General features: G+C 47.0%; 1 protein-coding gene across 11 annotated transcripts in view; it reads left to right on the top strand.

Annotated features, from left to right (window-relative positions):
* Positions 1-18,402, top strand: part of AOPEP (aminopeptidase O (putative)) — a 344,323-nt gene that overhangs the window by 177,017 nt on the left and 148,904 nt on the right. For all 11 annotated transcript variants that reach the window (XR_015243507.1, XR_015243503.1, XR_015243504.1 and 8 more), the window contains exons 6-7: positions 13,743-13,932; positions 17,946-18,052. Coding sequence is in view for 6 of the 11 variants with exons in the window: in XM_086685159.1 (XP_086541285.1) it covers positions 13,743-13,932; positions 17,946-18,052 (297 nt within the window). In the remaining 5 variants the exon portion in view is untranslated. The remainder of the gene's footprint in view (positions 1-13,742; positions 13,933-17,945; positions 18,053-18,402) is intronic.

Raw genomic sequence — 18,402 nt, forward strand, 5'->3', positions numbered from 1 at the left:
CTTTCCTTCAGGGTAGCCCTCTGTCAGTAGGAGAAAAAGCCAAATCTTACCAGAGGGCGCATCCCAGTAATCAGTGGCTGTTAGGTGGGTAACATCCATCTCAGAAGCATTTTGTGACCATGGCTAGAGAAGATGGCGTCCACCAACGTCTGGCCTCAGTCGCCATGAGCTTTGAGTGAGACACCAGTCTCAGGCAAGGGGGCTCCGCTGGTTCTGCTGTGACTGGGATTTTGTGAAACACTTTAGAATAAAATGTCTGGCAGAATTGGGTCTGACATGAATTAGCTGTGGCACAGGCAGCTCTCACCATGTGGAATGAATGAGCTCGCTCTCTGGGTCTTTGTGTTCTCATATGTAGACTGGGGAGGGGCAGGTCTCTAAGATCGCTTTTGGATGGACTGTCCAGGGATTCCAGAACCAGTCTCATACCTTCCCCAGCTTCAGTGTTAGCTCATCTCCCTGCCCCAGCCCATCTCCCACCTGTGAGCCAGATTCTACCCAGGCCTTTGAATCCCGTGTTCCTGCCCCGGATCTGCTCCTCTTACTCACCCCCATGACCCCCATGGGCTGAGTTTTTCTCCTTGACAGTGCTCCCTGTGCTCACCTTTCCTCCCCACCTCCAGTCCTCCATCAAAATGAACCTGTTCTCTTTCCCAGAGCCCTTCCTGGCAGCTGGCTAAACAAATATCGCGTGCATGTTCATCCTGTGCACAGTGGCTATGAAACAGTGTGCTGTCTATCTCCCCCTGGGCCCTGGGACCATGTAATACCTGAATCCATGGGGGCTGACTCTATTACGGAAGGGTCAGGTGTCTTTGTGAGGCTGGGTCACTAAAATCACACCACTCGGTTGCGATTCCAGCTTCTCTGCCATGGCACCCCAGCCTCATTGCCTCTGGCTTCCGGACATGGGTCTTAGGTGGCTATAAGGCACCCAGCGCATCAGCTGCGGATACACTCGGCTTTCCTCAGGGCGTGGGAGTGATCGCTGCTCCAGTCTCCCTGTTCTGGCCCACTCCTGCTTTTGCTTTTGACTTCAGGATCTGCTCCTGACTTGAGATGCCTAGCTTCACACTGAGTTGGCCTTGGCCAGAGAGGGCTCTGATCTGGGGCACTGACCTAGGCAGGGTCCACCTCTTTCTGAGGACAACGCAGTGTCATTTGCCCAGGATCTGTCATCTGCACTTTTCCGCAGTGGGATGCAACAGTGTTTCTAATTCCCTGCTGCTTGAGAAGTATGGGAATTTTCCCAGATCTCGTGGCAGCTCCTGACATTGCTGCAGAGCAGGATCTTGGGTGGGGGAGGGACAGTCTATAGGATGAGCCATATGAGATCGCTCATCTTTGGACGTTGAGAATGGTCAAATATCAGCAGTTTCATGTGGTTCGTCCCAAAAGTTGTAAAGATGGAGGAGAGTCAGGGCCTTGTCCTGTTTTTATTTGCCTAATCAGCATGCTGGGTTTTGCTTGGAGTGTTACGTTACAGAAATGTCAGTGTTCTACATCGAAGGATGTTAGTGTAGGTTCTACTACTACTGCTACTCCTTATGCTATTATTATGATGACTACTACTGGAGGTCACTTGAGAAACAATTGATAGCAGTAGAGGGAATGCTAACCCACCCCCTAAGAGTCACTGTGGGCATGGCCTCAGCCCCTGGTCTTTTGCCTTTGGAACTAGTTATTTAAAATGAACTTTCTCCTAGTCCCGTTCTTGTCTTGTTTGGCCAGTGTGGTTAGTTGTAGCGATAGGGGACGTTGGGTGATCAATGGCCTCCGACAGTGTGGCTGCCACAGTTTCATTTTCAAAATGTCATGGCAATAAAAAAGTCACTTGCTAATAAAAGGTGGGATTCATTGCGAGTGGCGTTCACATCCATGCTGTCACTGCCTCACCCAGATTTCTCAGAGCGGCCGCTGGCTGAGTGTCATAGCTGTATGATGTCATTTCAATCATAACGTAATTTTCCAGCTGGCCAGGATGGAAAAGGGGGTTATTATTGTGGCATGTTTTCCAGTGTGTCTGAAAGAAAATGAAGCAGACATGGATATATGGCAGTATCAGTTCTGTTTTTACAGGTGTGTCTGAAGGATACAAGGTACCTTTTACTTGCAATAGAAATGTGACTCTATGGCAAAAGAAATTAAAAAAAAAAAAACGTTTTCTCAAGAGATTTAAAGTATATACATAATTAGTGTTGGAAACTGGCCTGGACTACATTCAGCTCAAAGAACTAGGGGAAGGCTTCCCAGTCTCTGGTCTCGTTCCTGTCCCTACTGATGGGACTCTGGCTTAATCTTTGCCTTGATTTTTCCGAGAAGAAAATGGAGACAGCTCCCCCCAAGATATTTGTCTGCTTGTTTTTAACCTTTCACTGAAGGACAACACATTGCAGAAAAGTGCACAGCTTAAGTGTACAGCTCATCGAGCGTTCACAAACTGAGTATAGCTTTGTAACTGGCACCCTGATCAAGAAGCAGAATGCGACCAATGCCCCGGAAGAACCCATGCCCCCCCTCCTTCCAGTCACCTCCCTCCTGACACACACAAGGCCCAATGTCCTGACTTCTAAAAGCAGTGAGACCCATGTCAGACTTCTGACCTGAAGAATGGTAAAATGGAGATTTGTGTTGTTTTAATCCTCTAAATTTGTAGTGATTTGTTATAGCAGCAACAGGAAACTGATACAGTGTTGCAGCTGGTAAATGGGAGAACCATGAGTTAAACCCATGGCTCTGTCCCCAAAGCTTGAGTTCTTAAAAACCACCATAATATATAGATAGCATTACCTTTAGCTTGAATGGGTTTCAGTCTTCTGTGGAGGATAAGAAGGTAAAATAAGAGTCCAGATGTCAGCCAGCATCAGGGTAAGTTGGGAAATAGGTAGAATATGGCCTTGAAGTACATACTCTTGCCCATCCTGCAGTCCCTGCGTTCAAACTGCCTCCTGTCTAGAAAAATATGAAATACATTGCTAACACTTAAGGGTGAATTCTTTTAGCACAGTAGCTCTTCTGGAAGTATTTGCATTCTAAGAGACCCAAGGAGTGGCTCTTTAACATCTATGAGAAGGACGGCTGAACTCGGGTGCTGTGGCTGGCCCTACACCTAAATGCAAACCCCTTCTTCCTGCCCACCTCTGCCATGGAATCAGAAAAAGCCAAAGAGACTCTTCCCCATGCTGCTTTACAGCCTTGGGTAACCAGTGAGAGGAAATCTGCTCTGGGCTTTCTGGAGCAAGTTTTGCTTTCTTGATGAAAGCAATAGATATTGCTGGCACAGCACCCCTTTTCTCCTGCCTTTTTGTTTTATGTTGAACATGAATGTGATGCCTGGAGCTGCGGTAGCCAAGTTGAGACCATGAGATGGCAGGTGTGAGGACGAAAGTGAAAATAGGAAGGACGGCTGGCAGAATGGGATGATAGAAAGATCTAGAGCTCTGACTGGCATTGCTGAGTCACTGAACCAACCCCAGCAACCACCCTCTTCCGGACGTCTTGTTATAGGAAAGAAGAGAACCCCTCTTCGTGTGTACCAGTGTGAGTTGTCTTTTCTGTTAAATGAAAAGCTTAGTTAAAAACCAGAAGACTGAAGAGTGAAACCTTTTATTTGTTTATTTTTCGTTTCTGGTGCACTTTATTACCTTTTAAAGGGAAATGCTGTTAAGTTCAAAACCTCTGAGAATGACCCTCTGCCCCATACTTTCTAGGACCACCCTGGAAAATATGAGGCATATTGTCTGTTTATATCCTCAAGCATGCTGTTAGTCTATTTGTGGAGTCAAATAAAGATTAGGGAATATGGCTATTGTTCTTAAAAGCAAAGTTATTTATGAACCTCCAACAGTCAGGTGATTCCTTGTCCTTAATGGCACTTACTGATGCAGATGAGTACTTTCAAAAACTCAGAGAGACATTTACTTCGTGAGCAATTACTAAGAAGATCCCTGACCTGATAAAGACAACTTGAGCAGGCTAATCCTTTCAGCAAAGGTGGTGATATATATTGTGGCAGCTGAATGCTCTTTTACAGCCTAAAGAGAACAATCAGTGAATTCATTCATTTAATTCATGAATTTCCCTTCTATTTACACTTTAAACAAACATGCCAGTTGTTTGCTTAGCTAACAAGCTCTGCCTTCATTATAAGCCATTAGTGACTAGTAATAATTGAAACTGTGTTTGGATTTCAAAAATACAATCAACCTGATTAATTCCACTCTTAGTAATATGGAATTTGTAGTGAATGGCTTGAGCGAGGCAGGAGTTTGTGTCTTTGTCCTCTCCACAAAGCAAGAGTCTGCTAAACTGTTTTATAGACACCAACAAGTTTGACAGTAGAATGTTTCATGAAAAACTGAGAGATTAAATCCACATGCTTATAAGGAGTGAGGCAGCAGATGAAAATGAGTGCATGGCAGAGGATTCCCTAGAACACTTCGTCTTCTCTGCCTACTTTTAATAGAGACGCAGGTAGAAGAAATATTTCACTTTGCCCTTAATCCTGCTGTAAGAAAGGGGGAGAAAAAACACACAAGTGGACTCAGCCAGTGGTGGGGAGACAGAAAGGAGTGGTGGGGAGCTGGGGTCTGAGGGCCCAGGCTCCCACTCAGAGGGTCACCTGCTATTCAGCTGCAGTTGCTACATGGGAACATGGGTCTAGTGTGGCCAAATCTTTCAAATTTTCAGTATAATTAGAAAATCTGGATCTCAAGGTGAAATATTCCCACTTAGAAACTTTGACGGTGGATTTTTTTTTTTTTTTTATTAGAGCAATACAGCCACCACAATGTAAATCAGTGGCTCTCCGAGTGTGATCCCTGGACGAGCAACATCAGCACCACCTGGGAACTCATAGAAATGTAGAATCTCAGACCCCAACCAGGCCTGTGAGTCAGACTCTGGAGGTGGGGGCCCGATGATCTATTCTAACGAGCCCTCCAGGTAGGGTTGCCAGATTTAGCAGATAATGCACGGGGCATGACATACCCTAAAAAATTATTCATTGTTTACCTGAAATCCACATTTAACTGGGTGTCTTGTATTTATCTAGCAACCCTACCTCTGGATGATTCTGAAACACACTGATGTTGATCAAGCAAAACACATACATAAGCCAGGCTGCCTGTGTTTGAGTCAGATTTGACATCTGCTATGGGATCTTGGACCAGCGATGTAACTTCTTTGTGGCTTGGTTTATTTGTGTGTAAAATGGGGGATAGTAATATCTCCCTCACGGGATTGTTAGAATTGAACGGGTTAGTGAATGTAAAGTATTTAGAACCATGCCTGGGTGAGAGTAAGCAAGGTCTTCAGAGTTTACCATCATCATTATTTTGTTTTTCCTCTCATTTTTCTCCACTACCGCCACCACCATTGGACCAACCAGCAGGGAGTACTTGAACTCAGCTTCCTTTAATTCTGTCTTCCTGGATCTACCTTTGATTTAGTTAGAGATCTGAGTCTGTTACCTCATACCCTAAGGTAGCTCTGGTGCTTGTTCCTACACAGAGTACCCTAGTGCTTTGGAAGCTAGCTGACAGTGTGGCTGTCTGGCAGGAGGACCCTGTGCCTTCTGCACAGATCTGCTTCCAGGAGTCATTCTATCAGTTTGCAGCACCCTGCTGTGTTCAGGCCTACCGCTGTCCAGACCCACCTTTTTGCCCCCTGTATGCTTTCATCAGCCCCCTGCACAGCACTTAAACATATTCCTAAGTACATCTTGAGGTTTCAGATTCCCAGAGTGCCTCTCAGTGGTGGAAGCAACTGATGACCCCCCCTCCACCCCAGTTAAATTTCTAAGTACTCTTGGGGAAATTCCCGCAATTTCTTTCTCTAGACAAGGAACATGGGAGGACGTGGTTTGTGGATCCAAAGAGTGCTCACACCATATTTCAAGGGAAACCCATAACCATGTGGTTCTTACTGAGGGTGGTGCAAACTGCCTGAACATATTCCTTCATCGAAGCAGCTTTCCAGGCTTCCACCTGGCCACGAATGACAGACCTGTACACGCAGCAAAAACCGACTGGATGAGATATTATGGTGCTGAGTTGCACCATTTTGTTGCTAATATGAGAATGAAGCAAAATGCATTGTTTTATTAAATAAAATTTCCCCTGTATCACAGGGGAAGCTAATTTTATTAGCTCTTTTTACGGGAACAAACATCATCACCCTGGTTGGGGAGGACGGGAGCAGGGGGTGAAGGAGTGGAATCACATTTTGTCATCCGTGTGCTTTAGTGGAGGCTGCCAACATGTTTTAATTGGTAATTACTTACCAGGAGAGTTCTCCAGATCCTGCAGAACACAGCTCTTGGTTCATAAGTAATTTAGTGATTTCAAAAGACATGCTCAGCTACAATAAATATTGTTCATGTAGTTTTGGTATGGGTAGGTCCCCAGTGTCCAAAACATCAGAGTGTTCAGTAACTTCAAAAAAACCTGTTTCTTGGGGCGCCTGGGTGGCTTAGTTGGTTAAGTGTTCAACTCTTGGTTTTGGCTCTGGCCATGATCTCACGATCGCACGGTCTGAGCCCACGTGGGGCTCTGCACTGATAGCAGGGGGTCTGCTTGGGATCTTCTCTGTCCTTCTCTCTCTGCCCCACCCGAGCTCATGTGCTCTCTCCCTGTCTCTCTCAAAATAAATAAATAAACTTAAAAAAAAAAAAAAAAAACTCTTTCTTTGTTTTCGTCTGTGAAAATCCAAAGACTCCTTAGGTAGACATTGCACATTAGGATTCAGAAGGAAAGGAGTCCAAATCTGGTTGGATAATTCAAATACTAGTTCTACCTATGATTCTTAAGCTTCACTTGTGGCTTTATTTAGCTTTTTAGATCAGCATAACCACGAGATACCAACCGCCACCGCCTTCCTCAGGCAGGGTAGCCCCAGTTAGATGTAGCCAACTCCTAATAGCTCATTGCTAGCACTGTCTCCACTTTTCGTTCAGGGCTGAGGTCTAGACAGCATTCCCAATGGACTGATTGCCCAGCAGTGCAGGAGTACGGTGTCTATTGCTCTTCTTTTGACAGCTAAGCACTCTGCCAAAGACAATCTCTGTTTTCTCAAGTCGGAAGTGGTCTTTGTGTTTGCTAGAACGAGAGGTGGTCTCTGCGTTTTGTTGCTGCCATGCTATGATTTTTCTCATTAGCAAGAGGCCAAGGCCAACACTAAACAAAGTTGTGAAGCGGGCAAAAATGTTTTGGTGTCCCCAGCGCCAACCCTTTTTCCCTCCTTGTGCCTCACTTGGAACCCCATCTCTCCTCCCAGCTGTGATCTGTGCTCAGCTATTGAGCCTTTCTCTGTCTTCCATGAGCCCCATACTGAACCCTGGTAGGATGCACACCTCAGTGTGCAATGAAACCATGAGCTTCTTCACCTAAGGTTACTGCTTTAAACCAGAGAGGAGAAAGATTGTAGCCCCTGTCCATAGGTTTATTTGCTTTGACCTGGGGTTTGAAAAAATTGCTGCCTATTTCCCCCTATTGTTTTCTACTTCTATCTTGTAGTTACCTGTTTCCCTATATTATTATCACCCTCTAATCTACTTCCTTCATCTTGTTATTTGCTTCCCATCTTGTTGTCTATTTCCTCCTTCCTTTTGTAATCTGCTTTTCTCATTTGATCTGTTTCCCCCTCTCCTTGACTTCTTCCCCCTCTCCTTGTCTATTTCTCTGTCTCCTTGTGTGCTCCTCCCATCTTTTTGTCTACTCCCCTTATCTTTTTATCCATTTCCCCCATCTCTGCATCCCTCATCGTATTATGTTCTTGGCTCCTGTAAACCTTTGAGCTTGCGACCTGCTTTAAACCATCTCTTCTTGAAAAAAATTTCAGAGGATTGTTGCAGGCAGTGAACCTACTCTGTGTGATGCTATAATGGTGGTCACATGTCATACATTTGTCCAAACCCATAGAAAATGCCCCACACCAACAGTGAAACTAATGTAAACTGTAGACTGTGAAAATGATGCATCAAGGTAGATTCATCAATTACAATAACAAATGCACCATTTTGGTGGGGGATGTTGATAGTAGGGGAGGCTATACATTTGTGGGCAGAGGGGTATATAGAACTCTCTGTTCCCTGCTGCTCCATTTTGCAGAACCTAAGTTTTGAACCTAAGACAGCTCTAAAAAATAAAGTCTATTTAGGAAAAGGAACATCAGGAGTTAGCAAAAATGGGTGGGAGATAGAAGGCAGGGAGAGTCTGGCGTGTTCCTGGCCTCCTAGGGATGGGCCTGAGCACCTTTGCACCTGCTTGTCTAAGCATCCCCTTGTGGTGGTCCATGAGGGACTCCTGGCATAGGACAGGGTAGAAAGAATGAGGTGCTACATTCAGGAATTTAGGCCCTTTGAGGGCATCAGAAGTGGAGTGGTAATGTTTTCCTCGCTTTGCCCCCTGTCCCTTCCATCCTCACCTGCTTTCCCACAAGGAAGAGGCTGAATGTCTACCGATCAAAAGTCTGGTAACCCTGGCCGGTTCTGGCTGTGACATACATTTAGGGAACAGAGGTCCCAGGGCATGGCTGGTGGCTTCCCTTGGGTGGACTCTGAAGATGGGGCTCCATCAAGGACATTATTGCACCACTGGGCTTGAGCTAGCACAGAGGGATGGGAGCCCAGAAGTTGCAGATCTACACCAAATGACCCTGGGCAGAGTTGGGCAGAGTAAGGCTTCAGGGTCAAGACTGTATGAATAGAAATACTCCATTACTTGCTTGCTATGTGACCTTCAGCTAGTCACTTTACCTTTTTCTACCTCACTTTTAGAATCTGTAAAATGGGGATAATAATAAAATCTATCTCCTGAGGTCATGAGATAGATCAGATGAGATGATATATATATATATCATATAGTGCCCAGCACATAGCAAGCACTCAAGCAATATGAATCTTTAGAAGGAAGATTTGCTTTTGGTAGAAGCCTCTGGAATGTGGCCTGGGGATTCTCTTAGTCACTCTCTGCTGTAGTTATGTTGGTAGTTTCAGCCAAAATCCATTTAGGTAGGGGTGCCTGGGTGGCTCAGTTGGTTGAGCGTCTGACTCTTGGTTTTGGCTCATTTTATGATCTCACAGTTCATAAGTTCGAGCCCCATATCAGGCTCTGCGCTGACAGCAGAGTCTGCTTAGGATTCTTTCTCTCTCCCTCTCCCTCTCTCTCTCAAAATAAATAAATAAAACCTTAAAAACCTGAATTCATTTAGGAAAATGAGTAGATGTTTTGCCACCTGTTTGCTATTCAGAATTTTTAAAGGAAAACTTATGCTAATATTAGCCTTTTCTCCCAAACCTAGATCTCAGTGTTGATCAGATGTAGTAGGTTTTCTTCAAGGTTTTAGAGCTGGTTTCTACCTCAAGCTCCTGAAAGTGCCATATCCCTGAAAGAACATTCCCTCATCTCCTACAGCTCCAGTGTAAAGACTACCTTGTGTGACCACAGTGGGATGCCAGATGGGGCAAATGAAGCATAACTAGTTCCTACTGAGCAGTCTCGGAGCCAGATGGGAGCAGGGGCTCTCCAGGTCATCTGGGCCACCCCTTTGCTTTTGGGACCACAGATGCCTCCCCTACATCAGACTGCATGCCAGAGATAGGGACTACAGGATTTCATTGCAGAGAAGAGGGGCTCCAGATTGAGCATTTTTGTTTGTAAACACATTGGTTGAAGTGCTTGACATGTATCATGCTAACCTTAAGGATGAAAGAGAAAACACATTCTGAATCTTAGGGAGTGGTAACTAAGATTTGGTCTCCCTTGCAGATTGCCCCAGGCTACTACGAATTTACTTTTAGCTGTCCAAATTAAATTAGCAAGTAATTAAGTCATGCAAGCAAAAGCTGCTTTCACATGATTTTGAGACCCTTAAAACTATCCAGGTTGACTTGGCAGGGAAAAGAGCCTCTTCCTCCCCATAATGGGACATTGGAGTCCACGTATTGTTGAGATTGTGAAAAACTGAACCGCTAAGAAGTTCAAGCTCGAAGAGTGTAAATCTGTTTCCTGGATGCCCCTCCCAAGGATCTGTAGAAAAAGTGAATCTGCTCCTCCTCCCCCCACCCCCCCACCCCGGGGGAATTGGGATCAGCTCCAGTATGATGGGAGGGGTGGCCTTAACCAAAAGCCATTTCCTGTCCCGGTCCCACCCGCAGCCTGCTCTGACCCGCTGGGCGGCAACGTGGAGCTGGAGCCCCTAAATGCTGTACCTCTCCCTGGGCAGCAAGATGGGCCAAGCTGGTCACGTCTCCCTGGACAAAGCAGAAATAAATCACACACCAGCCCCTGCTTAAGATCTGATGAAATTCTCCATTTCCGTTCCAAATTGAATTCCTCCCGAAGGATTGGAGCAGCTCTTGAGAGTAATGAAGGCACTCCTTCCTCCTCTGCTAGAAGCATGTTTTACATTAACAGACACAGCCTTCTAATCTGGATGGAGAGGTAGCTTTTAGGAACAGTCCTGGGAAGCTGTTTTCAGGCCAGAAATGATATTTTTAATCTCGAGGGGCAAGGCAGCAGACATCCACCACCACGTGGCCTCTGTCGGGAGCAGCCCCGCTGGTGGTCTCCTGGGAAAGAATAGGAACACGTGTCCTGCTGTCGCTCTGTGCCGCCCCCCTCCTCTGCCCCCTGTCCTCCTCCGACCACTTGTAGCAAGGAAGAATTTATGATACAACCCAGGAGGCTTCTGCTTTTTGAGAGTTGGAAGTATTACTTTTCTGCCCATCTCTTATTTGGGAAAAGTGATAAACTCTGTGAATTTAAAAAGAAAACAGTTTTTAGGATGAAGATATCATTGAAGTGATTATCTTCATCCTTTGCAGTGATGAATCGACAATTTGGCATATTGTAGAGGCAGCTGACACAGGCCCTTTTAGGGGGAAACAAGACAACCTGTTTTCAAATGGGCCTTGTCAGAGAGAAGACGGATGACCCACTGGCTGATTAGGACCATGAATAAGGTTCTGAGAATGCGGGAATGTGTGAGGAGCCCAGGGGTGAAACTTATAAATCAAGGTTAAGGTAGAAGTAGAAAATTCTAAACATCCATCCTGTTTTGAAGGTGGGCAGGAAGTAGATTATCTGCCGGTAAAGGAGTATTTAATATTACTCCTTAAAGTGAGTTTAAGAGCATTATACTTTTCCTCACTCACTGTTGAAAAAAAAACAACGGTAAAAATCGTACGTAACATGAGCAATTCTGACATTTAGGGTCGAGGGGAGGAAATTCTCCTTAAAAGTAAATTCTATTGGTCCTTTTGTGTCAGAATTTTGTTAATAACCCTTGAGAAAGATTATCAAAACCTTACTCCATTTTTAATCCATGTTTTTAATTTAGTTTTAAGAAAGAAGCCATTTTCTTCATAGGGAAATACCACCCCAGAGTCGCCCACAGGTAAAAAGCCAAGCTCCAGAGTGCAGACTCCACTGCAGGAGGATTTGGGGTCTGGTTCTCAACTGGAAAATTGCTTTTCAGGGAGAAGGTCATGTTTTCCACTGATAATAGGGTCACTTATATCAAATGAAACACCCTTCCTTCCGACCCAGGAGGATGTTTAAGCTTTGATCTTTCTCCGAAGACAGTAGGAAATCCATATATTCCTGGCTAGGAAGAAGGGTCTGGGGATGGGAAGTGGGAACGTAGGATTCCAGCCACGCCGGTCCCGTCCTGAGCCCGGCCAAGACGCACGGAGGCCAGGCCGGGTGGAGTCTCCAGAGCACTGGCAGGTGGGGAGGGAGGTCTGGCGGAGACAACAAAGGCCGTTGGAGGGAAAAGATTAAAGGGCAGGAAAGCGCACAGCCACCCCTCACCCCCCACGCAGCTGCTTTTGTGCATTCCTTCAGGCTCTCTAGACTTTGATATTTGCATAAATGGGCCTTGGCTGGACTTCCACGTTGGGACAGAACAGCGAGCCATCACCGAGGACGGGGCAGGCGTTTTCTTTGTGGACAGTCTGGCCGTGACTTCACAGTCATCAGCTTGTGTAACCTTCGTGGGTTGAGTGGACGGGTCAGTCGTCCAGTCTCTGTAACTACGTGCGCACCGTCTGTGTCTCTGAGCAGACCCTTCCGATGCAGACTCCTCTTTGAGCCTGTTTACAAGGCCTGCAGTTACTTCTGTTTTGTTTTAGCCAAAAGGGCCAAGCGCTGCCAGCAGTATGTCTGGAATGTTATTTACTTGGTACATTTCTGTGGCTTTCCTTTGTAGCGCTGCACATGCCAGAGCAAGCGGTCATTTACTCGAAAATGCCAGGTTTCACAGTTTGTCTTCTCTATGGGGTGACTTTCTCAGTAAGAAGGTTAGCTCCTGTGCCTGTCAGTTCCTTCCTCCCTTGCTTCCATCGGCCCTCCCGTCCTCCCTTCTTCCCTGCCTTCCTTTTTTGTTTTCTGACTTTGCCCTCTGAACTACTGCTGGTGGCTGCTGCATTGCCCCCCTCCCCCACCCACCGCATCCTAAATGCCCCGACCACACGTTTTAATTCCTGGGGTTTCTGGTGGACTCTGCCGAGGGCCTGGCAGACACTTCATTTGTGTGCTTGCCCTGTTATTATTTCACATGAAAGCTGTCTATTTTGGCACACGTGGCTCCTACGATTTCAGTGGAGCTCTCCGAGCTGAATGGGCGATGTTGTGCAAGGGAAATACAGGTGGGGTTTTCTCTACTGGTGGCCGTGGGGGCGGAGGACAAATCTGCGAGCAGTCCCGGCTTGTGCAGAGCCGGCGTGGTAGCAAACAAATGGCTTTTGAAGGAGGGAACCCGTGTGTACAGTTTCTTAATTTGGGAGGTTTCCCAACTGTTCTTGTTCAAATGAAGGAGGAGGGATTTTTTTTTTTTTTAAGGCAAATTCTTCATTAATAAAAGTGTAAACAACTCCTGGATAAATGAAAAATGTGGAAGGTGGAAGCAGAGGAGGTTTTCTATCTGCCTCTTCTTTTTTTCAGCCTCCCTTCCTCCCATTTGTCTATGCAATCTAATCATGGTATTTGGGGTTTTAAAACAAGGTATGGAAAATGAGATTAGATAAATCTCCCCAGCTGGGGCCAGCCCTGGGGCCATTTGCACACCTGGGTGTGTTGGCTCCCCCCACCCCCTGCCTAATTTTGTTATGTCATGTGAATGTATAAGCAGCTATAGATAGGAGATGATACCTTTGAAAATCTTGGCCTTACAGAGACTGGGCCTTCATCTGAGTCTCTCAGAAACCTCACCCATCCACGGCACCTGTTAGTGTGTTAACTCCATAACCAGCCCCAGTCCGAAATGGAAAATTTTTGGTTCCATTCTTCTCGGCCTTTCCTGTCCTTCTGCATGACTTCTCAATTTGCGTGTAAGCTGCTCGGATTTTTGGCTGAAGGGGCTTCTTTGATCACTCTCTTGACAGCATGGGCTTCACAGTCTCACACCTGCTCTTCTTTTACAGTCCAGATTTCAGAGTAAATGCTTCCATTGCCTTGTAATTTCTTCGGCATAAAACTTTGGTGCAGGTTACTCATTACAGGTAATAGCCGTTGGGTGACGGAGACGACTGCTTGGCACAAACGGCCACCTGAACCGCTGCCAGAAACGTAAACTGCCACTTTATTTGTTTCTGAAAGCATCTAAGCTGCAAGCCTATCTGTCATGATCTGGCATGCACATGATAATAACAGGCTCACCAGGCTGAGAAAGCCGCCCCATGGGGCAACCACGAGGGCAGGCTCTAACAAGACTCCGTGTGTTTTCTCCCCCATTATCCACAGCCCACACATCATCTTCCTCTCTCAGAGCGTCTTGACGGGAAACAGCCATCTCTGTGGGACCCGTCTCTGCCATGAAATTGCTCACGCCTGGTTTGGGCTAGCCATCGGGGCCCGGGACTGGACGGAGGAGTGGCTGAGCGAAGGGTTCGCCACTCACTTGGAAGATGTGTTCTGGGCCAAAGCACAGCAGGTAGGTTTACAGTGACCCTAAGCATTTCCCCACCCAGAGTCAGATTCTCTTCACAGGCATCTGTTCATTCAACAGATATGTAGAGGGCTTATTGTGCACCAGGACTGTGCTGCTTGCTGGGGAGAGAGCTGTGTAAACAGAGAAAAGTCCCTGAGCCCTGGGGGTTCTCAATGCAGGGGTAGGAGAGAGAATGGGGAAACAGACAAGCACATCTGTAACACGTCAGGTGGTGAGGACTGGAAGGCAGATGAAGCCGGAGAGCGTGGTGGGAAGCTGAGTTTTAGAAGGCACTAGAGGGCTCTCTGATAGTGGACATTTGAGCAAAGACTAGGAGCTCAGGTCAGGCTGTGGCATACCCAGGCACTCCCTTGTGGTTATGGTTGTGGTGATGTTGACTGTGTATGGTTTTGGTTCTTTACTAATAAGATAAAAATTTAAATCGGGAGCTGTCATCTCAGATGTCTGCTGGCAACTAATGAAGACTGAAACGCGGCTGGTGTAATAGGTTAGGGAGGGGTGAGGACTCAGGCCAACTGGGAGCTGCACATCAGTGAGGGCCAATTGTCGTCGTGTGGACGGGAGGGCTCGGGGGAGCCTGGACTCGTAGTTGTTTAAAGGAAGTTCTCAATCTGGATTTTTATGTGAAATTTAGTAATTTAAAGAATACTATGCCAAGCAAACATACCCAGAGGTATGGGCAACACTTTCCCAGTTTACAACCTCTGCTTTAAAGAATTGGATGCCAGTGCTAATGAGGATATGGCAGCTAAACTGGTTCCTGCTTATGTTTTAGCTCCGAATATTTGATCACTTCTCTTCCCTGCCATCCCCACCCCTTACACGCTTACTGGACTAGTTAACATTTTCTGAAATCTTCAAGTTTGTGCATACCTGTGTGGTTTTGTTCGAGTTCCTTCTGCCTGTTGAAATCCTGTTTATTTTTCACTAACCAGCTCAAGATCACCTACTCTGAATAGCCCAGACCGATCAGTCCACTCCCAATTCAATACTTACTCTTCTAGAAGCTTTGAACTCCCCCCAGTATTTGGTACCTGCCTCTTTTCCCTCACTTTTTTCTTTTTCCCTCAAACCTCGCAACTAGACTGTGACCTCTTCCCGAATGGAGCTACATCTTACTCGCCCTCCCACCCTCTCTGCCCCTTGGCCTGCAGCATGCACCCTCTGTCCCCTGCCACACAGTGAAGAGCAGCCACGTGGCAGGTTTGGGAAAGGTGGCTGGGTTTGGAGTCAGACCAGGTGTGGAATCCCACCTCTGCTGTTCACCAGCTCTGTAAGTGTGCGTAATTTATGTAGCCTCCCTGAGCCTCAGTTTCCTCATTTGGAAAATGGGTATAAGAATAAACATTTGCACTGTGAATGGGAAAATTATGAATGACACATGGAGCTTGTGCAAGAAATACCAGTTCTCCTTTTCTGCTCTCTTTCTCTTTGTATTTTCCACCATCTGACGCACAGTAGACATTTAGCAAGGGTTAAATAGGCTAATATCAATGAGCCTCTATCAACATCCCTTTTCTCAGGTGCTTCTGTCCTGAGACAATCAGATTTGTGCTATTCTTGATAAGTGTGAAATTTATTTCAGGCATGTAATGATGATCTCTCTGTTCATCATCTCCATCCCCACGAAGCGCTCCTCCTTTGGCTTTGCCCCTGCCCATAGTTCCAGGGGATCACGCCTGAGTCTCATTGCATAGGTCCTGCCTCTTACGGCCCTGAATATGTCCATCTCCACTAGCAGAGACATGAAGCCAGTCTGGCCTCATCTCACAGCTGCATACCTTCTGTGTGTCCATCTGTGTTAGACCTGTAGAGATAATAAGACGGATATGACACAACCCTGCTCTGAAAGAGGTCATAGTTGAACTGTGAAGATAAGAAAAGCACACAGTAGACAATAAGTTAGAAGAGAGAGGTAAACACCGAATATTGTATGGCTTCAGAGGTGGGAGAGGTCAGGTCTGAGCTGATCCAGAAAGTCTTCTTGGAGGAGGTGACTTCTGACATGGGCCTCAAAGGGAAAGCTGGAGTTGAGGTTTCTTTATCCCTCCTTTCCCCTTAACCTGGCGCAGGAGACAACCCACCTCATCATCCTTTACTCTCTGGGCAATAACTCTTCTATATGTGAAAACACTTTGGTCTGAAATAAAGTGGCCATTCCGGATTTTAGCACAAAGTTTGGAAACATTTCCAGAGCACGTGGATCACTGTAGCTCCTTCCTTGAAGGGAGGTCTGAGTGTGTGCAGCAGACCTCCCAAGCATGAGAAGAGGGCTCTTTGGGTCAGGGAAGGGTGCACCAGCTCACAGGACTCTCCTGGCCAGCAGTGGATGTCACCAGGGAAGAGGTCATGAGGCACACTGGCCACTTGGCTGCCCAGATGACTGTGCTGTGCAGCACTGAACATTAGCAAGCAGGGCAAAGTGGGGAGGGGGAAGTCACTGAATGAGGAGATAGAAAGTGGCATTCCATAGGGAGAAGTGAATTGAGTTAGCTGCAAGATTGTATCATATAACTTGTCATCAACCCTGATAAAAATCTAAACTCCTTCACAGGTGTCTTAGCTCAGGCTGCCATAACACAATGCCACAGACTGGGAGGCTTAAACAACACTTGTTTTCTCATAGTTCTGGAGGCTAAAAATCCAAGGTCAATGTGCTGATAGGCTTGAGTTTTGGGGAGACCTTTCTCTCCTAGCTTGGTGATGGTCACCTCTCACTATGTCCTTCCATGGCCTCTCCTCTGCACATGTGGAGAGAGAGCTCTGGCGTGTCTTCCTCTACTTGTAAGGACCCCATTCCTGTTGGACCAGGGCCCATCCTAATAACCTCATTGACCTTAATTACCTACTTAAAGGTCCCGTCTCCAAACAGAGTCACATTGGGGGTTAGGGCTTCAACATACGAATTTTCCATAGCAACAGAGCACACAGAACCTATTGATCATCTGGCCTCTGCTGGCTACTTGGCACCTCTGTCCCTCCCCAATAATAGCGTGCTCCCAGCCTGACCATATCCTTCACCATTCTGTAAACACATCACACTCTTTCTAGGCCCCATGAACCTTGCACATGCTTTCCCTCTGCCTGAACTTCCTCCTCCCCTGGCTGACTCCTCCTGTCCCTGGGGATCAGCACAGGCCCCAGCATCTCCTCAGGAAAGCCTTCTGACTCACCTGGCTGGCCAGAGGGCATCTAGATTCTTCCTTAACCTCTACCATGACTGCACTCTAATGGCTGGTGTTCTTATCAGTCTTCCTGGAGTACAGGCTGTGTCCGTAATGTACCCAGGGCCTGGCAGAGACTCAGTAAATATCTGTTGAATGAACCATTAAGGCTCTTTAGTTTCCAGAAATGCCTGTTGATACTGACATTTCCCTCCCTGGTGGATGTTCTGCTGCCCTCCCTTACAGAGACTTTAGCCGCAGGGCCTCATGAGCCCAGTGACAGCCGCCCGATTCTCACTAGCAGGGCAGGGAGTGATGGTGCTCCCCTCCCCCAGACTCAGTCCAGGCAGTACACTCTTTCTGGTTATATGCAGACAGAATCATCTGGGCTGCATTAGCAGGCTCCACTGTAAACAGCCCTTAACAAAACTGAGGGCTGGGAAAAGTAGGAGGTAAATGGAGGGGACCTGCCCCACCCTGTGCAGAAAGACAAAGCAGGAAAGGTCTGGATGGAATCAGAGTGGAAATGGCCCCCTAGGGAAGCCTGCTCTTTTGGGGCCAGGGTTGTGTGAAGGGTGGGTCTAGGACCAGGGGGCACCTTCCAAACAGCCAGGCCCAGCTCTGCCACCAGCAGAAGAGTGAGCAGCTGGCTCTTTGAGGACCTGCCAGACCCCCTCTGCCCTCTGACTTTTCTGGTGGGGCACAAGGCACGGTGGAGAGACCATCACCCTGAAACTGAGCAAGCTGCTGCTTTGGGCGGCTGTGACCCACACAAGGACAACAGTGACCGTGTTTTGTGCACATGTGTTTGTGTGTCTGTGGCCCAAGCAGCTGGACCCCCACGAGGCCCAGGAGCAGCAGGAGCTGAAGGCTTGTCTACGCTGGTGTCGTCTCCAGGACGAGGTGCGGAACTCCCCGGAGGAGATGCAGGTGTTGAGGTAAAGCGCCAGGTGATCTCTTTACCTTCTCATCCTCTGCCTGCCACCTCCTTCCTTCTCTCCTTCCAGCCACCTCCTGGCCATCTGTGAAATCTGCTGTGTTTCCTTTTTAAATCAAATTGGGTTAGGTCACCACCACCCTCCCCATCCCAGGGATGTGATTGTTGTGTTTTGCGTCTTTCAGGGCTTTGCCTTCTGACATTTTCCTGGTGTCTCTGGCCAGGAAAAAACTAACACAAGGCCGTTTCCAGGACCAAATTCTTCATTTGACGTTCTAAGAGTCACTTTATGTGGTGGCTGAGGACTCAGACAAGGTTGGGGTCTGATGACCTGACAAAATAATAAGTAAA

The sequence above is a fragment of the Puma concolor genome, chromosome D4 (assembly GCF_028749965.1).
Source record: "Puma concolor isolate L17-30 chromosome D4, mPumCon1.1.hap2, whole genome shotgun sequence".
NCBI lineage: Eukaryota > Metazoa > Chordata > Mammalia > Carnivora > Felidae > Puma > Puma concolor.